At 43.5% G+C, this 26,495-nt stretch overlaps 1 protein-coding gene across 1 annotated transcript in view; it reads left to right on the top strand.

The window, feature by feature from the left end:
• Positions 1–26,495, top strand: part of SYN2 (synapsin II) — a 119,021-nt gene that overhangs the window by 90,634 nt on the left and 1,892 nt on the right. The window contains exons 6-12 of the mRNA XM_005870131.2: positions 584–646; positions 1,030–1,172; positions 5,433–5,507; positions 5,985–6,087; positions 7,410–7,559; positions 19,809–19,869; positions 24,119–24,368. Coding sequence (XP_005870193.1) covers positions 584–646; positions 1,030–1,172; positions 5,433–5,507; positions 5,985–6,087; positions 7,410–7,559; positions 19,809–19,869; positions 24,119–24,368 — 845 coding nt within the window. The remainder of the gene's footprint in view (positions 1–583; positions 647–1,029; positions 1,173–5,432; positions 5,508–5,984; positions 6,088–7,409; positions 7,560–19,808; positions 19,870–24,118; positions 24,369–26,495) is intronic.

The raw sequence follows: 26,495 nt of genomic DNA, 5'->3' as shown, positions 1-26,495 counted from the left end.
TACAATTTGCATACAGTAAAATTCACCCTTTCAAAGATGCATTTTTTTCACCCTAGCCGGTTTTGCTCAGTGGATAGAACATTGGCCTGTGGACTGAAGGGTCACCTGTTCGATTCCGGTCAAGGGCACATGCTAGGGTTGCGGGCTCCATCCCCAGTAGGGGGCATGCAGGAAGCAGCTGATCAGTGATTCCTTGTCATAATTGATGTTTATATCTCTCTCTCCCTCTCCCTTTCTCTCTGAAATCAATAAAAAATATATTTTAAAAAAGATGCATTTTTTCCAATTCTCCAGTCCTGCCCTGTGTTTGTCTAATGCAGAGAAGATTGAAACAATTAGTTTTAAAGATGTAGAGTACCAAGTAGGAAAACAGAGTTCTTATAGATCTGCCATTAACATGCTGGGACCTTAAGCAAGTTACTGTCACTCTATGGGCCTCGGTTTTTTGTATTTGTAAAGCACATAGGTTGGACTAGTGTTTTAAAAGGCCCTTCCAAGGGTGTTCCCAAGAAAAATATTTGTAACATTTCACAGAAAAACAGGCACACTCTGACCAATCCATTCTTTTCTCCTCTGCTTTCAGCTGACATTGCCCACATTCCCTGTGGTGGTGAAGATTGGCCATGCTCACTCAGGCATGGGCAAGGTAAGGATGGGGCCTGCCGTGCTTTGGAATTGAGGCCAAGAAGGGTACTTTTCAGAGAGTCTGGTTATGGACTATTCTCCCTCTGTTATTGATTAATTCTTCCATGATTTGGCTCCTCTGAAACCATGAGTGTTACCCAAACAGGCCTTTTCAACAAGCCGAGTGTAGGCCACCTTCTTGGTCCATTGGGCCTTTTGCAGTAAGTGTAGCTCCTGAGCCTAGGAAGGGAAGCTGGAGAGAAGGACTCTCCTAAGATGTGGCACTCAGGCTTGCAACTCGAATGGAAACATCTTGATGGGTTTGGAGGCCTTGGATCCTTGTGACTCTCAGTGTGTGTATGTGTATGTCTCCTTTTTTCCCTCTCTGCCTTGCTCCAAAATTAGGTCAAAGTGGAAAACCACTACGACTTCCAGGACATTGCTAGCGTGGTAGCCCTCACCCAGACCTACGCCACAGCAGAGCCTTTCATTGACGCCAAGTATGACATCCGGGTCCAGAAGATAGGCAACAATTACAAGGCTTACATGTGAGTGGGGTGGGTTCCCAGCAGATACTCTTCACTTTCTCCTCAACTCAGAGGAGAATCCAAGCCTCCACTTAGCAGCCAGTACTCAGTTAAACCTCATCTGGCCCACAAGGCAGAGAACAGAGAGAGGGTGCCATTAAGTCAGGGAGTCTTAGCCTGGGTTCCTTTCAAGTCAGGGAGGAGTGGGGGTCCATGAACTAAGATGAGAAATAACATTAATATTTATTTTTATTTGCCTTTAAATGAAATTGAGCATTTTCCCTAGTTATGAACGAAGACAACAGGCTATAGTAGCAGCAGTAGCATGAGTGACTTTGTCACTACAGGTAATCACAGAGGTTCTTGTATTTTTATACAGTTGTGACAGATATCTCTAAATACAATTACTGTTATCACTACTAAAGAATCATGGTAGTTATTAGACCTGCCACTACATTTACCCCTGTAAATATATTTGTTATTTATAAAAAAACATTTTTACTAATCACAGATTTGTTTGTTTAATATTTTGGTAACTATTTTGATAATTACTTTAAATAATTGAATTTTTTATTATCCTGTGTACTTTATTTTATACATTTACACATATTTTATAATTGAAAGGAATCCACATGCTTCACCAGGCTGACAGAGCACAGAAAAAGTTAAGAAACTCCTGATGTAAATATATAGCCTTAGAAACACTATAGAGCCATTAAAAGCCTAGTTGTTATGAGAATGATGACTTTTCTACATAACTGTGTCCATTTGCCAAATGGAAAGTTAAAGGTTTCCACTATTAGAATTTAGAAAAAGAAAAGATTTCAAGACTACCAGGTCTTCCATAATATACTAGTACATAAGAATGCAAATGGGTTATAATTCCAGTTTTGGCAATCTTAATCTCCCATTTTTACAAAAAAAAAATTTAGGTAGTTTTTTTTTTTTTTACAAAGACAGAACATTATAGTATATGAATTTGATCTTTGCTACTCATGACTTCAGCAGACTTCAGGTTTGAATAACTTCCCTTTCCTTTACCCATCATTTCCATTTCTCTTCCTTCGTTCCCTTTTTAGTATTTCTACTTCCCACCCCTGGAATTAGTAAGGAGCCCTTTCCCTATACTTCCTTCTCATAGCTATAGTTTAGCCCTTTTCACATATGTGATTTGAATCACTCTCCTCTGATCTCACTGAGCAGAAATGTTAGAATCACCTCTGCAGAACCACTGTCTTATGCAGCAGTAGATGCATAGTGGGCACCCAATAAGTATTCAGGGAACAACTCTTATAGAGAATTGAGGCATCGAATTTTTTTTTCCTTTATTGACTGTATTCCTACTTTTTGAAAGTTTATAATTTTTACTTGTAGTCTTTCTGCTTCAGAAAGGAATTTAGGGTTGCTTTAAAATTATGCACAGTGTAAGAAGGGATAATTTAAAATACCATTGTAAAAATACTATCTAAAGAAGAAAATTAATATATTCGGCCAATAAGAAAGCAGATTTCCTATCCTTTAATGTTAAAATCTCCTAAATACAAAATTTTTGACAATGAAGCTAGAGTGTCTTTATCCTTAAAAAGGAGACACACCACATTTTTAAGGGTTAGGGTTTCCAAAAGCAATTTAAATGAAGCATAAGAGAATCCCAACTATTGATAAAGGGTGGGCGACCAGAGCAGCTTTAGAAATTATTTACTTCCTTTTTTATTTGCAGGAGACAGACAGTTATTTGGCTCTTCTTCCCCAAATTTTTGGCTACCCCTTTGCTCTCAGAAGAAGGAATTGGCTTGGCAATAGCCAAGATAAAGTTTGAAATTCTTTCCTTCTCCCTCAGTTCTCACCCTAGAAATCCAGGAGCAGACATATTCGGTGTAAAGACGGTGCTGTTCCTGCCCCACTCTCACTAGGCAATAATTTGGGTCCTTCTGTGGAGGTCAGATGTCCTGCGAGTCTCGGTGTCCCCTTTGTTACCACATGCCCCAGGTAGCCTGTATGGATCTGTGCCATGCATCCTGTTATTAGAGAAAGGTGTGAAGTGTAAGGGACATTATTATTGCTCATTCAAAGTTTCTGACAACCCTGTTATCAGAAACTATGTACTATGGCCCTGTTCTAGGGACATGGAAATGAATAACTCTCTGCCTCTGCCCTTGAGGAACCCAGCCTGTCACAGCAACACACTTGTAAAATACCAGTGTTAGGAAGACAGTGTTATTTTCATATGATCTGTCTTTGTATTGCTACTCAGATTTTTCAAGCCCCTCCTCTGTGAGTTGCTTGTTTTTTCTGAGCTTGTTTTTTCTGTGTAGGGTGTAGAGGTAAATATAGCACAATGAGGGAATAAAGAGACCTGGATTTTTATCTTATATCTACTTTGACTAGACATACAATCTTGGACAAGTCATCCAACCTCTGAGTCTTAATCTCTGTAAAGTGGAAGCAAGAATCGCAGCCTATTCACAACAGGGGGCTTGCAATGAGGTTCTGGTGAGGGGCTTGGGAGGGAAGAATCCTGGAAAGCAGTCAGTACTAGGAGTGTGAGGAGTTGTTATTACCACATCACTCAATTCACTGCATCTCAGGGCTCAGAAAAACTAGCTGTACTAGGTTTCTCAGTATTTGAAATCAGATATCTAGGGAGGATACTCCTGGAAACTGCTGAGTGGAGACTCGCACATCCAATCTCCAACCAGTAGTGAGTGATAAAGACAGCATAAGAAGGTCCCTATCAGTGGTGTGAGAAGGACTTTTCTGTCCCTTAGGCCATCCCCATCCTCTTGACTGTATCTGAGTAAAGATTAATAATTAAAAATACATATTTTTGGTATGTTACAGTTTATTTAAAATTATAAAATAACTTTATGTTTACATATGGATAAGAGAGGCTCAGTTAGGTGAAGTGATTCACCCAAGGTCACCCAGCCAGTCAAGAGCAAATCCAAAACCAGAAATCAGGTTATCTGCCTCATATTTAGCCCAAGACTAGTTGACTCTAATACAGGCTCATAGATGGAGGGTGCAGAGGGCATAGCAGAGAACAGGTCCATTTGATGGATGAAACAACTTAAGCCTGAAAAGGTTAACTGACTTATCCAGAGTCATATTGCTAATACTGCAGGCTCTCAAAAACCAATTGTTGAATGAATGAATAAGTGAGCTAATACAGAAGCCATTGGGAGATAGTCACAGAACTCTGAGGAGGTTTCAGGATCAATAGAATTCAGTTTGTATATACAGTAGTCCCCCTTTATCTGTGGATCCCTGAAACCATGAATAGTATCAACCTCTATATATACTATGTTTTTTTTCCTATACCTACATAACTATGATAACATTTAATTTATAAATTAGGCACAGTAAAAGATTAACAATAACTATAATAAAATAGAACAATTATAATAACATACTCCAATAAAGATTATGTGATTATGGTGTCTCTCTGTTAAAATATCTTATTGTACTGTACTCACCTTTCTTGTGATGATGTGAGATGATAAAATGCCTATGTGATAAGATGAAGTGAGATGAATGAGACATTAGTAAGTAAAATAAGGGTTCCTTGAACAAAAGCACTGTGATACCACGACAGCTGATCTGATAACCAAGGTGACTAATGGGTGGGAGCACATGCAGCATGGATACTTGGACAAAAGGATGATTTAAATCCTGAGTGGGACAGAGCGATAGATTTTATCATGCTGCTCAGAACAGTGCACAATTTAAAACGTATGAACTGTTTATTTCTGAGTTTTTTCATTCAATATTTTCAGACTTTGGTTGACCACAGGTAACTAAAACCATGGAAAATTAAAGCATGGATCAAGGGGACTACTGTATGAAGTCAGCCCAGATACTTAGTGGATAGGTTGCTGAGTATGCAAGACAATAGTATATACCCGTAAGTGGCTTACAGACTTGTGGACAGAAGACTTAGATCAAATAACTAAAGTTAAAAATAGATATAAGATTGAAAGTGAAGTATAGGCAGAGTCCTATAGGGGCTCTTAAGAGAGCAAGCGCTCATCTGTCTGAAAGATCATGAAGGCTCCATGGAGCTAGAGCAGTGAGCTGGACTCTCATAGAGAGGAGGAGAGCATAGCAGGTGGAGGTTTGGCAGAGGCAGCCAGGCTCTAGGCTTAGCAACAGGGCCCTGGGCTGTTTGTGGGAGAAGCAGATGAGGAAAGCAGTGGTGAGCTAAAAATATGGAAAATTTTATGCCCTCCTCTTGCTTGGGTGGCTTACTGCCTGTCCTATCCTGGCGGGACCTTGTTGTAGGAGGACATCGATCTCAGGAAACTGGAAGACAAACACTGGCTCTGCAATGCTGGAACAGATCGCCATGTCAGACAGGTGAGTGTAAAAAGGAGTCCAGTCCCTAGCACAGCAAGAGGGGGCCTTCTTTAGATGAAGAGTTATAAGAACTGGGCCTTGCCCGAAGGGCACCTCTAATCAGACTGGATGGATAGAACACAAAGGCCCAAGCAGCCAGTTAGCAAGATCAGGCAGGACTAGGTTATGTGCTAAGTTATGGAGATAAAGACTGGTCATACCACAGAAGCTCCAAGAAAGGAATAGTTAATGTAGGCTGGAATAGCCAAGGAAAGGCCACCTAGAGTTGATGAGGCCTGCTCTGAGCCTGAAAAGACAGGTATCTGGAGAGCAAAGCTGGAGGGCACAGAAGATAAGGCAATATGCTTAATGGGAGTGGAGGGAGGGAGGGCTGGAGAGGGGTGGTGATCGAAGCTGGCAGCAATGAGAGTGTGACCAGAAAGCAGGCTGGATGTGAGCTAATGACCCAGCCTCAGGATATCTTTCCATCTCCTCCAGGTACAAGCTGTGGGTAGATACCTGCTCTGAGATGTTTGGTGGCCTGGACATCTGTGCTGTCAAAGCTGTGCATGGCAAAGATGGGAGAGACTACATTTTTGAGGTAAGTATGACTTAAGGAGTACCTTAGTAAGAGACAACCCCCAAGGCTAGAAGCCAGCTCTTGGTTTGATGACTGTGTGAATGGCCCGGACTACATTTAGGTTAGACTCTCCTGGGCCATGGGAAGGTTCCCACATGACACAACCAGTGGATGTGCATAGCAACACACCTTCACCAGTGGGGAGTTATTGCTTTCAACCAGCTTGGCTGACCCACACTATGGGTAAGAGATACCAGATCTGGGTTCCTGGGCTCCTAGCCAAGTATCATTCCTCTGGGAAGAATGTAGTGTTTTTTTTTTACCATTCTTGGTCTCAGAAAGAATCATTCAATCTAATCTACTCACTTTGCAGGTGAGAAAAACTGAGGTCTCATATCATGAACTTGTGCCCAAGGCCACAGAGTGAATTATTGTCTCAACCTGGGCTAGAAATCAGGTCTCCTGGATGCAGGAGATTCTTCTTAGCATCTCTCTGTGCCTTGAAGACACTTTACTCAGTCTGGTCTTCAAACACAACTTTTCTGACTTCCTTTTTCTGTATTAAAGGGAAAGTCAGTGACAGTAGGAATCCTTCACACACATTTCTGCCCAGTCTTCTAACACGCAGAAAAGGCTCCTTGCCCGGAGTTGGTGGTATTTGCAGAGAGTTAGTGTTAGGATCCCAAAGTGGGCTACTCCATGGTCTGCTTCCCCTCTCTGGGTGGGCCTCAGTTTTGTCATCCATCATTTATGAGAGTTGGAATACATTGTGATCCTGGGCAGGCAGGCGGGCTCTTCCTAAAGTGGGAAAACATTGATCTGGACCTTGAATATAGGAAGGATCATGATTGGAGCAAAAGGGAAGTCATCCCAGGTCATGGGCAAAGGCAGGAGTCTAGTCATTTAATGGTCAGAGTACCTGTGGAGATACAGTTTGTGTGGGTGAAAAGTCAGAGATGAAAACTGCCTGCTTCTAACTGGAGCGTTAAGGGAATGGTCTTCAGTTGTTCCTGGTCCCCTCGCTTGCAAACTTCTGAGCCCTTCTGGTCTATACTCTATCTGGCTCTCTACCTCTCTCCACTCACTACCTTCAGTAACCAACGTTTCAGTGTCATTGAGCACTGGCCTGGGTGAAGATTGGCGGATGCCCATGGCAGAGGTTTGAAGGAAGATGGGACAAAGGTCCTCTTTCTGCAAAGGAACATGCTTTCAGCTGAAGAGAACAACACCAGCTTTATTCCCAACCAATTTCTGCTGGCTTAAGTCCTACTTATTCTGAAATACTGTACCAGGCCTTTAATGTCTCCAGACCCTTTTCTAACCTGGGCCTTGTCTTCTACCAGGTCATGGACTGCAGTATGCCGCTAATTGGGGAATACCAGGTGGAGGACAAACAACTCATCACCGAACTAGTCATCAGCAAGATGAACCAGCTGCTGTCTAGGACCCCTGTCCTGTCTCCTCAGAGACCCTTAACCACCCAGCAGCCACAGGTAAGCAGCTGGGAAGAGACACAGGAAAGCCAAGAACCATTCCCAAGCCCACTGCTCTAGACTATGGTGGCTCTAGGATGGAACAGAGGTCAGATACCTATAGGCCTGAATAGGATATATGGAGTCTTCTCTTCCTTCCTTTCTTTCTCTTCCCTCCCCTCTGCAGGTCTAGTGGGAAGTACACATTGAAGTTGTTGTGGAACTTCAGGCTCTATGGTTCTAGAATGGTCCAAAGGAAGGCAAAGGCCCCTGGGCCCAAGGATCTTTAGTCCCATCTAGGAGATACCTCACTTTTCAAAGATTTCCCCAAACTCTTCTCTCCACTGAACTTTTGTATAACAAAGTAGTAAGAACTCTTAATCCAAAATCTGAGTCCTAGTCTAGCTCTTCCCTAGCTATGTGACATTGAGGGGAAGTTACTATCCTTTTTAGAGTTCAAGTTTTATCATTTGTAAATGAAAATCTCTCAGAAATTTTTCTTTCAAATTTTATCTCAAACAGGGAAGTAGAACATAGTAGTGACTTAGATGGTAGACTTTGAAGCAAGAACTACCCAACTTTGTATCCTGGACCCTCCATTTATTAGGTTTGTGACCTTGGCCATTTTTATCTCTTGCTCAGGAGAACTCTGAACTATAGCACCTATCTCCTAGGGTTGTTATGAGAATCAAATGAAGTAGAACACTTAAAATATGTCGTAGTACCTCAAAGCACTCAATAAAGGTCCCTATTGTTACCTGAGTTTAGCCTGTCCTTGCCACTGAATTATGAAGTGACCTTGGATAGATTTCTTCCTATTTCTGTGCCTTAGCATCTTTGCCTGTAAAATGAGGGTTGAACAAAAACATTGCCATGATCTCTTCTAGCAATAAAATTTAGATTATATGAAAATAATCTCTGAAGCATAAATGTTCAGTAACAAAGAGAAAATCCACAAAAAAATGTTTCCACCTCACAGAAAGCATTAGTTCTTTTTTGGTATAAGCCCCTTACTCTATAAACATTAATGTTGCAGCTTAAATATTTTAAGGAGTAATCCATCAGTCAAGGCAGAAAACCTAGTAAGGAATGAGCTTCCCTAAATATAGGGGTTACTGCAAACATCCCTTGTAGCAAAGCCAATCTGGCTCAGGGATAAGCTTTTCTTTGCTCAGCCTCACATTTGAAGCGACAACAGAATATTGTGGAAAGCATACCATGCTGGGACTTAGGACACTCAGAGGCTAGTCTCACTCTGTCGTGTCATTATGTGACCTTGGGTAACTTCCCATCTCTAGACCTCTCTTTTCTCGCCTATAGAATGGAGCTGAATTACATGATCTCTAGATCCCTTTGAATTCTAAGATCACACGAAACATGGAGTCACCCTAACTGCAAAGTCTGAAGGCACAGTCCTCCACAAGACTGCCTTCACTCCTGACACCAACAGAAAGTTCAGAGATTCCCCAAAACCACCCTCAGATTTGACAATTCTTTGGAAGGATTTACAGAACTTATTGAAAGCTATTATACTTACAGGTGTATTATGGGAAAGGATACAAGTAAAAAATAAGCCAAAGGAAGATGCATAGGATAGAGTCTGGGAGGGTTCTAAACACAAAAGTTCAGTTGTCTTTAGGATGCATTAGCCTCCTGGCATCCATATGTGACAATAACACAGGACGGATTCCCAACCAGGGAAGCTCACCTGAGCTTTGGTGTTCAGAGTTTTTTTTGGGGTCTCATTTCATAGACATTGATTGGTCAATCATCTTGTAGAACTCAAACTCCAATTCCCCCCTTCCTGGAGGTCAAGTTAATATCATGTGGCCCAAGGAACCCATCATGAGTGACCTCAGTATTATACACTATAAGGTGTGGTCTAAGGGGGCCCCCACCATGAATAACAAAGATACTCCTATCACTCAGGAAATTCTAAGAGTTTATAGGTACCTCTCAGGAATGGTGGACAAAGGCCAAATCTCTCTTTGGGTAAGGACAAAGTCTTTATTATATACATAATTAAGTTAAGTTAAATTAAATTAAAGTAGCAAATAAATTCTCAAATGCTTCCAGCCCTTTGTGAGCTAAGGCCATGCCTCATTCATCTGTGTTACTACCGACTAGCACAGGCCTAGCCCAAAGTTTATACTTAAAATTAGTTAATAGAGTTAGGGCTATAGTGATGAATGAGATACAGTTTGTGTCCAAGAGTTATTTATATCCTAAATTGAAATCATGACTAAATTTACAGAGGTCATCACCATTTGTTGGATGGTGTCTTGTATTCTCTATTAGCTTCCTCTGAACCTTTTGCCTTCACCCAGGTCACCCAAAAGACAGAAGACAACCAACAATATGCCATACTTGGCAAAAGCTGAAACTTGGGCTTGAAGTCATGACTGTATTGGTCATATTTCTACCTCCCATTTCTCCTTGATAATAGCACCTTTCCATTGGTCACATTTCAGTCATCATGGATTCAGGCCCATGAGACTGTCAGACCAGATTGCCTTTGTATTCCCACTATCACATCTATCAACTTACCTGAATCTTTACCCACATGAAACTGCTTCGAAGGCCCACTTTCTATTGGTAATCTGGATCCCACCATTTTACTTTCAAGTATTCCCTCTCTTCTCCATCTTCAATTTCTCCTTTTCCAGAAGATTATTACATCAACACACAAATATCTCTCACTTAAAAAATAAAAAACAAAGACTTTCCTCAACTCCTGCTCTCTTCCAGCTACTGCCCCATTTTTCTGTTCCCCTTCACAATAAATCATCTTGAGTTGCCTTAGTCACCATCTTCCCTTTATCATATCAGATTTTCTTTTCAACCCATTCCTATCAGTATTCCACTTCTACCATCCCACTGAAATTACTGTTGTTAAGGTTCCTTCCTTCCTTCCTTCCTTCCTTCCTTCCTTCCTTCCTTCCTTCCTTCCTTCCTTCCTTCTTTTTACCTCTCTATCCTTACCTGCAGCTCCTGAGTTTTTTATTTCTTTGATCTAGAAGAGTACCTAAAGGAGGCTGGAGTGATTGGGGAGCGGGAGGGGAAGGGGAATAGAGGGCACACCTTGCCTATTGTCAGCCAGCCCCATAGCCTAGAATGGGTAAATCATAGAAAACAAAGTCATAAAAGTGGACCCAGGCCAGCTGCTATAACCAGTTTAAAGGAACAGAGGCAGGAGTATGAGAGGCACTGGCTATGTCTCTGAAAGCAGGGAGGTGAGTGGCAAAGCTGGTGACAACTTAGTCTCAGCCTGGCTTGACTGCCTGCTCTGGGGCTGCCTATTGACATTAGTGTTTTAGAGAGACAGTTCTCAAGGTGGCAGTGACACCTGGTGGCCAGTGATGGCCAAAGCCTCTGGGTCTACCCTCATATTCACTGACCCGGTGGGGCCTGTCATCTGGGATCTGAGCTTAGCTTACATCCTGAGGCCTTGGAGAGGCGTGGGCTGCTCCTGAGACTCCCAGGAATCAGAGAAAGAACATCAAGTAGAGAGTTCAGAGCTTTTAGGTCATGCCAATAGAGGTGGCATCCTAGTGCTCGCCTTCATGTAGCTAATCTTTTTTCAATTCCACTGCTCCCACTCTTTTTTATTTTTCTATCAAATCTTCTAGGGCCAAAGGGCTGACTAGCTAATGCAGGGAATTTAGATACTAATGGGCTTTCTATTTGGCTTTGAGTTAGACCTATGAGGAGTGATTCTAAGACTCAGCCTTTGGAAGCATTAATACATGTATGGTGTCCAGGAGGAAGACAAACCTCTTCCCCTACCCTGAACTGCTCATACCACACTTGCAATGTTTTTACCAGTCTGAAGGTCATAGTATACCAAGGATAAACTCTAACTCTACCTGGATCATTCTTCTCAATGGAGAGAAAACCAGGAGGTTGAAGCATTTGGCAAATGTATTTTTTTTAGAGTTAAAGTTGCTGTAGTTGAATAGTAATAGTCTCAAGGAGCCCATGATTTAATATTTTCTGCTTTCTGATAGCTGTCATGAGATAGAACTGGTGCCAAAAGGCAAACCTACCTACTGGAAGATAGGGGTAAACTCTGTAACAGTGGGGGGAGAATTGGCTGCTCTGGGAAGTAGTATGTGACTGCCACATCATTGCTGAAGTTCAAACAGTGGCAGGATGAGCCACTTGTCAGGGACATTGTAAAAGTGTGGGCTAGGGGCTAGGGCTGTTGGAGCAGGTAAATTTTAAAATCTTCCAGATCTGAGATGCTGTGATTCAGGCCATGTGCTAGCCACAGACCTGGGAAAGGCAGTATTGAGAATTCAGAAATGAAGGACTGAGATCTAGTAACCTATGGTCTCTGGCGACATCCTGCCAATCCTTTTAAACTGGCTCTCTGGTCTAAAGAGATACCAAAAACATTTCCAGCTAGGTCTTTCCAGCCACAAAGGCTTGAAAAGATGAGGTCTCTTGAGTGCAAGGAGATCAAGACTTAGAAAGTTGTTTCATTGTAGTCTGAACAGCCATGCAGTTAGGGAGGGAGCACAATTCAGATCCAAACCATGGGATTAAGAGAGCTTCACTTAGCTTAGAAGAAGTAAATTTAGGACAAATGAAAGGCCTTCCTGCTTCCCACAGCAGAACTGGCTTTAGAGAATTTATTCCCCAGTGAGTATAAACTGAAAATCTAAGGAGATTCGAGGCAGGTTCAGATAAAGTCACTAGTGACTAGATCCCTTAACAGACTATTAAGAGAAACTATTTTGGGGCTGTCTTAACTTTTTAGGGACATTTTTAATCACTTGAAGCTGACATTCTGACCTCGAGTGACCTGGCCCTCAGTGCTCCCATAGGTCTCGTGGACTGCCTGCCTGGGACATTTCTTATGGCCTTAGAAAATCACTGATTATGGGAGAGCCCCAATCCAGGAGATGAGCTCTGCGCTCAGAACAGCCATTCCCCTCACAAAAGAAGGAAGAGGAGCTCATCCTTGGGCACCTTTTATATAACCTTTCAGAGGAAGGAAGGTGGGCATTGGCAACTGCAGAGGTGATCCCAGAAAGATCCCTGAAAACATGCTGTTCCCCTTGCTCTGACTGAACCTACAACCTTCTGACCACATTCCTTCCTGCTGCCTCATTCCCCCTAGGGTCCTAGACCGGGAGAGCGGGGCCTGGGGGAGCTGATCAGAATAGTTCTGTGGTGTGGCCAGCAAGGAGCTTGGCCTGGCCTCTTTCCTGGGGCCAGACCCTGAGACCCTTTCCTAATTTCCTGTCTCAGATATGCTGAGCAAGGCCTTCCTCCTTGGTGGGGGCAGCTGGACCCAGGCCAACAACTCTCAAGAGTTGAGTCACGTAATGTCTTTCCTTCCTCAGCTTTCCATCCTGCTGGGACCTCAGATAGTAGCTCCTGTCTCCCAGCTTGTCTGCTGAAAGCCACAGGATGACAAATTAAAGGTGTCTTTGACAAAAACCCACAAATCTTCATCATGGGCTTAGTTTCTCTATCAGACCAGTAATTTACTTTCCAATAACTTCAAGAGCAAATATTTACTGTTTCTGAAATGACTTTTCTGTATTTTCAGAGACCTTGCTGCTGGAATAGATGAGCAAGGCATGTGGTCAGTGATATGCAGAGAGCATGGTATAGCTTAGCCCAGAATCTCCTACACACTCAACTATTATGCACCAGGTGACAGGAAGCCACCCAACAATATCTTCCCCATTGATGCATGAAACCCTACCACTAGAGATTCTTTCCTTTGGATTGATATTATTATTTAAATAATAGTGATGATGCCAACTTATATAATTACTTTGCTAGGACTTTACAGTTTATAAAGTACAGCCATTATTTTGAGTCACACAACCCTAGGTAAGAAGGTTTGGGCTTTTTCTGTCTCCTTCATATCAGCAAAGAGAATGCAAATGATTTGTCCAAGGTCATACAGCTTATAACAAGAGAGCTAATATTCTGGTCCCTAGCCCTATAATACCATGCACTGTTCCCTTTTGATGCTCCTACTAGAGTACAGGGGATGGTAAGAATGGATAGAGCTGGGCCTTTTGACCCTTGACCCTATATAATGGAAAACCTTGCTCTCCTCCCAACCTGAGGGAGTCTCTGAACTTCACCAACTCTTATCTTCTCCTTGACTTTTCTCATCACTAAAGCCCAGTGGATGCAGCACAGCAGGATACTAGCTCAATCAGCTTTGATGGAGTGCAGCTGCACATTCTCCTTGCCAAACCACTCAAAGCCTGTGCCTGCAGGACATGTCTGCTCAGGCCCAGTAGCCGTGGGGTCTTTCTGGGCCCAAGCCTCTGCAGCTATGAAGGGCTTGTCCCATTTCTCAGACACCTAAAGAACTGAAAAATTCATGAAAGAATTAATGGATTAATGGAAGCCTAGAGCCAGAAGAGTCTGTAGAAGTCATCTGCTTGCAACTACATAGCACCTCTGACCAGAGGTTGTCCAGACCCTGCTTAAATACCTCTAGTCCCAGGAGACTCACTACTACCCAAGCTAGCCCTTGACCCTGTTCAGAGCTTGTACATTTGACTAACTTAGTCCTCAGTGCATTCATAGTTATCTCATTTAATCTTTACAATCAGCCCATTTGGGAAACTGAGACTCAGAGATTAACTAATGTCAAATTCACATCAGGAAAGATGTCATTTCCACACTTCTCACCATCCTAATCTGCTCCATGTACCCATTTTATTCCACCTGAGTCCCCCTTAAAAGAGATACCCAGAACTGGTTGCAGTGTCTTGTGAAGTTTATCAGCCTAAAGAGCAGTGGACTTGGGATCTCCCCTTTTTGAGACACTGATGAACCACCAGCTGCATCATATTTTTGGAAGCACTATTACAAAACAACACCCTCTGAGCTTGTTGTTAGTCTCTAAGCCCAGGACTATTGGGGGGTTTCTTTATGCTGCTAAAAGGCCATTTATTCCCCCTTCTCTTGTGGTGTGTCTGGGCACAAGCGTTGGACTTCACATTCTTACCTGTTTAAGTAAACCCAACTTCCTGAGGGAAACTGCAGCTCAGCCTGGCCATGAGTTCCTGCTGTGGGCTGGCTACAGGCCAGACTTTGGCAGTGACGCCAGAGTGGCCAGACTTCTCTGGAATCTGGCATCCCATGAGGCTCTTGGTGACTGGAGACAGATCTCATGGTAGCCAATCCCCACAGGGAATAGGCCCTCAGCTCCAGCAGATGGAAGGCTTGTGGGTGGAGGCAGAGAGTCTCAGCCTGGCATGGGACAGTCCTAGGGGACTCTCCTCCCGCCTCCTGTTGCCCCTGGGAAGTCCTCAGTCCATAACCTCGGTGGAGCTGAGGACAGAACTCCCAAGGCGCCAGACAAGGGTGGCCAAGGCACATTCCCAGGCTCCAGCCCAAAAGGCTACCTCTGGGAGCTCTTCCCCTTAAGCTTTGGGAAGGGAAATTTGGGTTCAGTTCATCTTTGAGTATCTTATTTGTATACTTCTGTGGCTGAGGAGAGCTGGGGCCAGCCTTCATGGTATGATTACTCCTGTCAGTTCATCCTGTAAAAGTCTGGAGTTCTCCCATTAGAGTTTTATATATAGGATTTTAAAGGTTCTCCTGGAATCATAGAGTCTCAGGATTGGAAGAAACTGTGGTGTTCATCTAATCTGTCTCATAATGAAGGAATATTATCTGCAACATCTTTGTCAGGCAATTCTCTAGTTTCTACATGAAGATGCCCACTTCCCAAAACAGCCACTTGCACTGTTTTTACTGTAGAAAGTTCTTCCAATAGGTGAAAGTCTACTCTTCTGGAATTTCTGCCCATTGGCCCTGGTTCTGCCCTTGTGCTCTATGGTCCTCCATAGAGGAGAAACATATGGAGGAGGACATCTTAAAATGGTCTTGTCCAATGTCCACAGCAGAGGTCCTCAAACTTTTTAAACAGGGGGCCAGTTCACTGTCCCTCAGACATTCCACACATGCACACTGCGGGCCTGGGACGAGTCGGCTGCTAAGCAGGACAGGCAGTGGCGGCAAAAACACCCGGCGGGCCGGATAAATGTTTTCGGCGGGCCGCATGTGGCCCACGAGCCGTAGTTTGAGGACCCCCGGTCACAATAATTCACTGGCAGTCACAGCAGTGAAGCCTTGGGGGAGGAGCTGGCAAGAGTCAGTCTAGTGGCTCCACAAAGTATATGAATTTTGCTGTTTTTCATCTGAATATGTCTCTCAGGCATTGAGGCCATGACACTGATGGCTTGTCAGGGAGCCCAGGGGAGGCTTGTAACATTACAACAGAATAAAGTTCTCTGAAGCCCTGGAATGGGAGCACACTGCAGGAAGTATTCCATCATGGGAGTGAGACCTAGGAAACAATGGAACTTCCGAGGAAAAGGCCTCTTAATATTACCATCCCAGCATCTGTTGTATTTTATTTAGCACCTACTGGGGCCAGGTGCTTATAAATATCTAGATAGATAGATAATCAATCTCACTTTATATCACAAAAACCTTTTGAAGAAAGGCAGGTGCAGAGGAGCAAAATAACTTTCCCAAGGTCACAAAGTTAGTAAGTGGCAGGTTTAGATTAACCCAAGGTCCTAACTGAAAAGCCCAATTCCTCAGTTACTCTGCTACTCAGTTTTAAAGTAGACCTAGATGGCTGTGTGTGTGTGTGTGTGTTGGGGCTGGGATTAATACCCAGCCCCATCTGAGCAAGTTAGGAATCCAAGTAAAAAGCAACCCTGGTATCCTGTGCTCCCATTTCCAAACACTATATCCTGGCCCCATACTTCTCATCCAGTTGGCAGCCAGGTTAAGAGAAAGAAGAGATCTTAATAGGAAAGAACTGTTGAGCCTTATGTGTCCTAAACTTGGCTGGTTAAATAGTCTTGATGGAAGCAATTACTGCTGCTTTGAGACTTGTTTGGACTTTACCTTCTGTGCCTGATATATAGGCACCTGTAGCACGCCTCAAGTTTAATTCCCTAACCAGAGCATTTTCAGAGCTGCTCACCAGTGTTGATACCAAATAAAATATGGCTTAACAACTAGGGTTTACCAACATTTTTATATTAAAAGACTTATATTCTGCTCCATTTTGGGTTTTCATTGTAGTTGTTGTTGCATGTTCATTTACTTAACAATGTTTTTACTAAGGACCTCTTATATGCTCGGCCCTGTGCTTAATGATGTTGGTAAAATGACAATAGTCTTGAATATTCAAAAATATTCCCAATTCGATTTTTTTAAATATATTTTTATGGATTTTAGAGAGAGAAGGAGAGAGAGGGAGAGATGGAAACATTGGTGAGAGAGAAACATCATCAACATCAGTCGGCTGCTTCCTGCATGCCCCCTCCTGGGGATCGAGCCCACAACCCTGGACATGTGCGTTGACCCAGAATAGAATTGGCAATTTCCTGGTACATGGGTCAAAGCTCAATCACTGAGCCACACTGGCCAGGCTCCCAATTCTATTTGAGCTTTTAAAAAATCCTCACTTGAGGATGTATTTATTGGTTTGAGAGAGAGAGAAAGGAAGGGAGAGAGTGAGAGAAAGCGAGAAAGAGAGAGGGGCAAACATCAATGTGAGAGAGAAACATCAGTTGGTTGCCTCCTATATGCATCCTGACCGGGGATCAAACCTGCAATCTAGGTATATGCCCTGACTAGGAATCGAGCCCTCAAATCAACCTTTTTGTGTGCAGGATGGCATTCCAACCAATTGAGCCATCCGGCCAGGGCTTTTTAAAAAATCCTCACCTGAGGATATGTTTTTTTAGAGAGATGAAAGGATGGGGAGGGGGAGAGAGAAACATCGATGTGAAAGAGAAACATTGATTGGTTACCTCCTGTAAGTACCTGACCCAGGATCGAACCTGTGAGCTTTCAGTATACAGGGACAGCGCTCCAACAAACTGAGCCACACCAGCTATGGTGCAGCCAGAGCTCTTTTAACTTTTTAATAAAGAACTCGCATATCAGGCCATATATCCCAATTTTTCTTTGGAGAAAAAAAGGGACACTGCATTTGTTAGGAATTCATGAGAAGATGAAGACACATAGTCCATGCCCTCAAGGGTTTGGCAGTTTTCTTAGAAGCATCATCCCAGCCTTCAGGATAACAAGATAGCACTGCAAATGTCCCTTTTAGTAGTATAAGTCTCCTAAATGCTATTATAGGATTTCAGAGAGGAGATGACAATCGAAAAGAGGCAGTCAGAAGGGGAGATTTCATGGATAGGGTAGAACTTGACTTAGACATCCATGCACTATGGAGTGGCCTAGACTACAGAATAAACAGTGAGGGGTCAGGCCTGGTGGGAGCCGGTGTGTTTAGGACATGAGGGAGAGAGAAGGCTAGCAGGGTCAATTCCAACCATGCTGATGAAAGTTCCTGGTGTCAGCCTGAAGAGTGTGAATGTTATTCTGTAAGCAATGAAAAGAAAAGGGAGCATCAGACTGTCGGGGCTCACAGTTCAGTTGCATTAGCCACCACTGTATGACCCTGGACAAATTACCTAACTTAGATGTGCCTCAGTTTCCTTATCTAAAATTAGGGATGTTGATAATAGCATCCATATTATAGAGCTATAGTGAAGTTTAAGGTAAATGCTGTATAAAAGTGTATATGTTACCTAGCATATATATATATAGTGTTAATTATAAATTATTTAGAGCGTTAGAGTTAGGGAAGGAGTTTAGAAGGATAAGTAGCCATGGAGAAGATAGATTGGAGAGGGAAGAGACTAAGAATGAGGAGACTATTTTGGTAGTCTAAGCAAGACATGATATAGGCCTGATCAGGGTTGGCCAAGAGAAGATGGTGAATTTTGGATGCCATGAGGGAAACATGATGGGTCTTAATGGCTGACTGGAGGCAGTGGTTCTCTAGCTAGCTTATTGGGTGTGGGTATTTCAGTGCCTGGGCTCAGACCAAGTCTTGCAGATCTCATGAGAGTGCTTGGAAGGGAAAGAAGTGTTGATATTCTTGCTGTGATTTTTGAGAAACTGGGGATTATAGGTATAAGGGGTGCCCTCTGATGTGTTGGCACTAAGGACATTTCAAAGGCTACTTCCTTCTATCTGAAATTCTTAGTACAACAGTTTTAGGCATTGCTGTTATTAAAAGACCATGATACTAGAAAGGGTAACACTTCTGCTCTCCTGGCAATAGAGCTGAAAATGGGTTTCAATAGGCAGAAGAGAAGATAGATGGCCAGAATTGGAGCCCCATGGGAAATGGGGAACAGGAGGAGAAACAGTTTTAATGTGGGAGTAGGGCTGGGGGGCATGTCACAAGGGGAGAGGAGCACTAAAAGAGGAAGTGGGAGAGTGCTGAAGACATACTCAGCCCATTTCACAGCCTTGCCTCAGAAGCTCCCTCTCTGACATCACCATCGGCATACTTGGCATCCCTCCGGCTTTATAGAGCATTTCCCCTATGCTGAATTCAAGCTCCAAATGCTCACCGCTTTCATACAAATGTTAGACAGACTGAAGTCACATGCATCTTTGATCCTGTTAGGACATAATCAGAATCACAGCTGGGAGGAGAGGAAGCATGGGAGTGGAGCCATGTTGTTGGGTAAAATGTAATGATGCTGTTTGAGAGGAAAACAGCTTGGCCTTGAGCACTTTTACAAACATGAACATCATACTCCTTCCCTTTGGGTAAGAAAGGTTCTGGAAAGCAAACAACTGTCCCCTCCTTCAAGTCCCTCCTGTGGGAGTTGTAGCCAGCCCAAAGAGTGGCTCTGACCCCTGAGTCTGCTCCAGAGCTGATCCCACCCTGGAGTTAACTCCACATGAGAAGAGAGCCAAATGAGGCTGTTCACCTGGTCCAGGGTCCTCCCTGCTCCCCCGACCCCACCACCACTACCACTTCTTCAGTCCCTGGAGTCGCTGAAAGCACAGCCTGCTCTTTGGAGTTTGGTGTTGATCCTTCCCTTTTCTTCAGGAAGCCAGGCCTGTGAGTATGAGGGGAAGCTGGACATCAGGCAGATCACATAGAAGAAACCAAATGCTGATGGAAGACTCAAAGCTTCTTATAAATCTAAAAAGGGGTGAAATCAAAAAGGGGTGGATACACTGTGTATCAGAGTAGTTCTAAGCCCCAGACTGCCTACACCTGTGTGCCAGCAACAGCCTAGAGGCTGAAAATTATTTCTGAAACAGCAGAAGCCTCTGGACCAGATCCCACAGATCCCACTGAAGCCATACTACAAAGCCACAGGGCTTCTCTTTGGAATCTGCTTAGAGTTTTCTTTTTATCTCTTTTACATTTTTGTCTTCCAGAGTGGAACACTTAAGGATCCGGACTCAAGCAAGACCCCACCTCAGCGGCCAGCCCCCCAAGGTTGTTTACAGTATATTCTCGACTGTAATGGCATTGCAGTAGGGCCAAAGCAAGTCCAAGCTTCTTAAAGTGATTGGTAGTTAATTTTTCAAAGCAGAAATTTTAAGCCAAAAACAAATAAGGAAAGTGGGGAGGGGAGCAACTCACCCTCCCATTGGTGCCGTTTCTGCGTTCTTTCAATGCTGACTGGACTGTGTTTTTCCTATGCAGTGTCAGCTCCTCTGTCTGGTTGTTTACCTGTCCCTATTCGTGCTTGTAATGCTCACTTATGTTTCTCTGTATAACTTGTGATTCCAGGGCTGTTTGTAAACAGTGTACAAAAGAATCGTGCCTCTCCCAAGTCCAGTGTGACTCTACCTTCTGGGTGGTTTGATATATTTTTTAAAGTATTACATAATGTGGGGTGAAATAGGACTAGGGGATGGACAGGAGAGAAACAAAGACCACAAAAATAAAACCCTACTCCACTCCTTTTCCCCTTCCCCTTTAACACATCCTTCCCCCCTGGTCTGGGCTCAGATTAAACCACCCCCACCCCCTGCTTACCTCCATGAATGTGCTTGGGATCTTCAATGAACTGTGCTTTTTGCTTTCTTTCTGCATGACTAGATAGAAGTTTAAGAGATTTCCAAGGTCTAATTTCCATAGCTTCATCCGTTGAATCTGAAGCCATCCACATTTTTCTCCATTTGCTAAAATTTGGTGCAGTTTGAGTATATGTGAATATGCTGGCTGTGCCTGTAGAGTTCTTGTGTTTTCAGTGATGACATGAAACATAAAGAAGAAGCTATTCTAAGAATGTGTTTTGTATTTTACATCCCAGTGTACCCGTTGTTTTTATTATTAAATAATTAGCTCTGAGATTAGAAAAAAAAAAATGGGGCCGCCGATGTGCAATATCCAGGTGAACTTGTGAGTATTTTCTGTGTTGATCTCAGTCCCCCCAAGTTGTTTCTTCTTTGTTGCTGTTTCTGAATTGGCCATGTGTGTGCTTTTGTGGAACTGAGGCTGTTTTGTATTCCCAAAGCTTGACCTATGTACAGAGACGATTCTTTAGCAATTTTAGACATAGAATGCAGGGAGCTACTGAAAGTCTGGGAAGGATTCGGGCCATTCTGCTCTTGGCCTCTCCTGAGGCATCATAACACGAGACCAAATTTAAAATGTCCCATTTCACTTGAGTCGGTACACTGCCTACAGAACTCTGAGGTGGACTCCTGCTTTAGTTTTCTGCTGTTATGAGAGCCCTCTGGAGTCTAAAGTATAAAGAGCTTTATCTTTCTAGGGAAAAACTATCTCAGATGTTACCTTGTGTGTGTTTGGGGCAAAGGCTGCACAGCTGTGGCTCTTGAAGAACCCTCACTGGTTCTCTTTCCTCCAATACTCAGCTCCTGGGCAGAGATGAGGCAGTTAATTAAAGCAGGCCTTGGGTTCAATGCCTCATCTTGCCATCTCCTGGCCAGGCTCGGAATGGGCACCAAGTGGCCTCCTCTAGCATCATGGTTCATGGAAGTTCATGCCAGCAGTTTGCCTTTCAGAAGAAGTGCTTCTGGCTCTACTTGTACATTCCCTTTCACTCCTATACTGATATGTCACTGTTCTGGATTACCAGGTCTGAGGAATAACTAGTGTTGGCAGTATGTAACATGATTTATGTGTCAAGGGGACACTGCTCTGGTTTCTCCTTGGGTTGCTGGCAAATTCAGAGGCTACAGGGAAATACACTGAGTGTGAATGTTCTTGTCTCTGATCCCTTCTTTAGATGATGATGGTAATCAATCTGTTGTAAATATATACATATATGCATTTACACTCTTTCAGGTGAGTTGCCTAAGAATCAGGCCCTTCAATACCTCCCAATCTGATCAAATGATAGAAAGGAATAAAGCAACATTTCCCCAAATGGAGGAATTTATTTATTTATTTATTATTTTTGTCCAGTGGTGAGCTGATAGTGGTGTTGCTTCTCTGCATGTTCTCAGTGTGAACATCCAGGTGCTTTTCATGTGACATTTGTGAACCACAAACACAAAGTTGCTATTTGAATTCAGTCAGGTTCCAGGGTGGTATCAGCCAAGGTCTCTCAGGTGGGAGAGAAAACTGCCAAACACAAGTAGACAGCTTAACCTGACTGTCATGTGACCTCAGGCAGCATGCTAAGGGACAACTCTATGGCCTGGGGGACATACGCATCGCAGTATAGGATTGCCATTCAGGTGTTTTGTACCCATTTCTTTTCTGATGTTGTCCCTTTTTTTTTGTACTGACCCAGCGTGAGAACCTCAGCTAATGCTGGAAGTGTGATTGAAGTACCTCTCTTTTGTGACTCTCTTGTACAGCTTAATGTGCAATAAAGGAAAAGTTATATCTGTCTTCAGTGTTAAGTTGTAAAGTTTCTGGCTATTCAAGCATCTCTGTACAGGTGGGAAAGCTTTAAGATTTCTGGTACAAGATGCTGAGCTATCAATGTGAAATATTTTATAAGAAGATGTTAATACAAATAATGCCAAACTTTTAAAAGGCAAAAACTGGTTAATATGAAATAATCTGCTAACCCAGTGGTTCTCAACCTTCTGGCCCTTTAAATACAGTTCCTCATGTTGTGACCCAACCATAAAATTATTTTCGTTGCTACTTCATAACTGTAATGTTGCTACTGTTATGAATCGTAATGTAAATATCTGATTTGCAGGATGGTCTTAGGCGACCCCTGTGAAAGGGTCGTTCGGCCGCCAAAGGGGTCACGACCCACAGGTTGAGAACCACTGTGCTAACCTGTCATCTTCGATAGTTATCTAATTTGAACCTGGGAATTCTTAAACATGAAAATTTCCATTTTTTCATTCATTTATATATTTATGTGTAACTAACCCTAGTATTAATTGTTAATTGATGATAAAGTAGATAATTGATAATTGATGATAAATGGGCCGACAGTCATGGGTGCACAATGGTATAAACATAGACTTTTACCTCTTCAGAGGGTACAGGTGTTCTTGTGTTTCTAGAAAACTAAGTTACACCACAACTTTTAGCTGCCATTGAGTTTCTATAAACCACTCCTTCCAGTAGGCACATGGATGTGGACACTGAGATTTCGACTGAGAAATTGGATCTCTAGGCCAATTATGCATCATTTCCACTAGTCTATATGTGCTGATGGGGACATCTTTTGACTCCTGACTATAGTAACCACCCTCAGCAAAATCAGAGCCATTGGTACCACACTTACTGTGTATCAATCTCCAGAGGAAGGATGACTTCTTTCTTTCCAGACCACAGATGGTTTTCTGTCTCATTCTGGGAGAAGGGAATCCTGGTCCTCTTTGAGGGGTTGGAGGTGGGGGAGTCTTCTTTACCAGGTGGTGCCCACATCATCTCCAGGGGGAAAATGGGGCTTGGATTTCTGTAGAATTTTACCATACTCACCTGAAAAGGACTGGAGCCCCTGCGGATGGTAATAAAAAAGCAAAAGAGTTACTGGAAACAAAAGATTTATCTTAGTCATGGGCATGAGCTAATACTAAAATGAAGCCCTGGTGGGGTGGGGGTGGGAATCAGACACGTATATAGACTCAGAGCAGGACAAAGGCTAGCTCCATAAAACAATGTAAGTCAGTGATTATCAATGATCATAAAGCACAGAATACTTTTTGAAGAACTTTCTCACCTATTACCATCTTTAAAACACTACCATCTTAAAAGAAAACTACAAGTAGGCCTTATTTTTTTTAACAGTTTTATGTTTAGAAACACAGAGGCCCAGAGAAGTTTCCTGACTTGCTCAAGGAGTCACTGATAGACTATGTCTTGGGTTTTCTGATTCCCAGACCACTGCTCTTTCCACTGCCCTGTACTGTGTCTGCTGTGTGGAACTTGAGATCTCCTACTAGGGGCAGGTTGGCCTGTACCTGAGGAACCTCTGGGGAAGAGGGGTGGGGTCCCTCTGGTCTGCGGGGTCTTCTATAGAGAGCTCACCTCTGATTGAAGCCGCTCATCCCATGGTTTCTTCCCTGTCCCCCGACTTCTGCTGTGACTGAGGTGCTGTGTCTCTGAGGGAAAGCAAGTGGTGGCAATGTATGAGGGTAACCAGGGACTCCCTCTGGAGTCCTTCAGAGCCTCGGGTGGCTTCTTGTAATGGAGCTTATCCTTTCAGTAATTAACTAACCACACCCTTTGAGACATAGATTTTAACAAGAAAACCCTTTGATATGGTTAAATTATGAAGTTTTTCTTGTACTGAACCTAGGGGGCCCTGGGCAACCCCAAGGAATGCAACCCCCAGGCAAGGTGCTGCCTCCACGCCGACTCCCCCGTGGACCATCAGTGCCACCTTCCTCCTCTTCCTCCTCCTCCTCTTCTTCCTCCTTCTCGGCTCCTCAGCTGCCGGGCGGCCCCACCACCCACGGAGATGCACCCTCCAGCAGCAGCTCCCTGGCAGAGGCCCAGCCACCCCCGGCTGCTCCACCACAGAAGCCCCAGCCTCACCCACAGCTCAAGTAAGAGACAACTCAGCAGCTGCTTCCCCTCCCCTCTTCCTGCCCTTCCTCGCAGGCCTTGGGCTCCAGAGGTGCTAGAAAGCACCTTCAGTCAGGCCTCTTCCTCCTCCACAGATATTTTTGTGGGGTTTTTTGGGGGTTTTGGTTTTGGGTTGTTTTATTTTTTGGTTTTTGGTTGTGTGTGGGGTTTTTTTGTTGTTGGGGGCCTATTTAGGGTTGATTGGGGAGGATAGGAAAGAGGGAAGTGAAAGTCTAAAGTCTAGCTAGAAGCTCAAACCCTCCCCTTTCTTCCTGGGGAGTGACAATAAGGCATAGATACTACCCCTTCTATTCTTGTACTAGCTTAGGGTTTTTGTTTTTTTGGTCCTGTCTCCTACTCTTTTTCCCATTTCTTCTCCTTCTCCTCTCTCTCTCTCTCTCTCTCTCACTCTCACTCTCTCTCAATTAAAAAAAAAATCCTCTTTGCTGCCTTTGACTCACAGTTTACAGTATATAATTAGCAAGGCTGCCCAGAAGGAAAAGAGAGAATTAGTTAAATCCATTTCAACTTTTTACTCTCAGCTTTCTCAGAGAGAGGTCAGTTTCTGGTGTGGTCATCTGAGAAGGGCTCAGATAGAGTCCCTGAGCAACTGCATCCTCTGGGGTTCCCTCATTCCGAGGAGAAACTCTAGAAGCCCCCATTATACTGCCCTGCTTCAGAGAGGAACTGAGGACCCCTAGGAAGTAGTACAGCTGTACTTGAGAAGAACAGCACCAGCATGTGGGTGGTGGTCAGTTCCACCTTCTCCACCAGAACCAGAGATACCTCTCTTCAATTTCCCCAAACAGTACTCTGCATCACTATCAGCACAGACAGCTGAAGCCTTGGGGGAATGGTATAGACCAGTGATGGCGAACCTTTAGAGCTCAGCGTGTCAGCATTTTGAAAAACCCTAACTTAACTCTGGTGCCGTGTCACATATAGAAATTTTTTGATATTTGCAACCATAGTAAAACAAAGACATATTTTTGATATTTTTTATATATTTCAATGCCATTTAACAAAGAAAAATCAACGAAAAAAATGAGTTCGCGTGTCACCTCTGACACGTGTGTCATAGGTTCGCCATCACTGGTATAGACCCATCTGTGCTTCTCATAGTAAAATAATGAGAATCTTTAGGGAGGGAGAATAGGGGGCCATAGAATTTTGGAGTTCAAATGAGGCACTTTTAGAGATTGTCTAGCCATTGCATAAATGAGAAAACATAGCTCAGAGAGATTCGATTAATGTTCATTTTTAAAGCCACTCTGCTCATTAATGGCATAGCCAGAATTAGGACTCAGGGGCTCCAGATGACCACTTTCTCTGGGTTTTCCTACATGACAGGAGGAGCATCACTCACTCCAGCTCCCCAGCTCTGGCCAGTGACACATTTCTTATCTCACATGTCCCATAACCTCCCTTCAACCCAGTTTTTTTTTTCTGTATGCTGACTTTTTAATCTCTCCTACCTTCCAATTTTGGCCCCAGATTGAGGGCAGATTTTTGGGTTGTCACTGCTTACATTGTTGAATAAAGTCAGCCTCTAATGAGGAAGGCTGATACCCAGGCCCTTAGCTTGTGTGTGCAGAGGAGTCCCCCTCCCAGAGGCCAGCATGTGTGGCTCATCTTTAGTCTAATGAAAGGCAGGGCATCTGTTCACAGTCACTGCAGGAAGCGAGAAACTGCTCATACTTCTGTAGAATGAAGTTTCTGGGGCTACACCCTGAATTTAGGGGAGGGCTGGGAGTTTTAAGGCACCAGGAAAAAAGTTCTGGAGACAGAAACTGGCAGGAAAGGGACATAGTAGAAATCAAGAAGGAGAGAAGACAGACCACTGGAGACACTAGACCTGTATCTTCTTCCGAAGTTCTGGGCTTAGCCTTTCCTCGACCTTCTTGTATTGAGTTTTTCTCTTTGAATTGCTAATCTCTCAAGGGATAAATCAGTCCCTAAAATGTGTGTGATTTTTTTTTATTAGAAAACTGCCTAACAACCTTGTGTCAGCCTGATAAGTAGAGTTGTCCCTCAATGTCCATGGGAGATTGGTTCCAGGACCCCTTGCAGACACCAAAATTTGAGGATGCTCAAGTTCCTTATATAAA

This window comes from Myotis brandtii, unplaced genomic scaffold, assembly GCF_000412655.1.
Source record: "Myotis brandtii unplaced genomic scaffold, ASM41265v1 scaffold312, whole genome shotgun sequence".
Lineage (NCBI taxonomy): Eukaryota > Metazoa > Chordata > Mammalia > Chiroptera > Vespertilionidae > Myotis > Myotis brandtii.
Note: the sequence above shows the minus strand (reverse complement) of the source record. Positions and strands in the feature narration are given on the sequence as shown.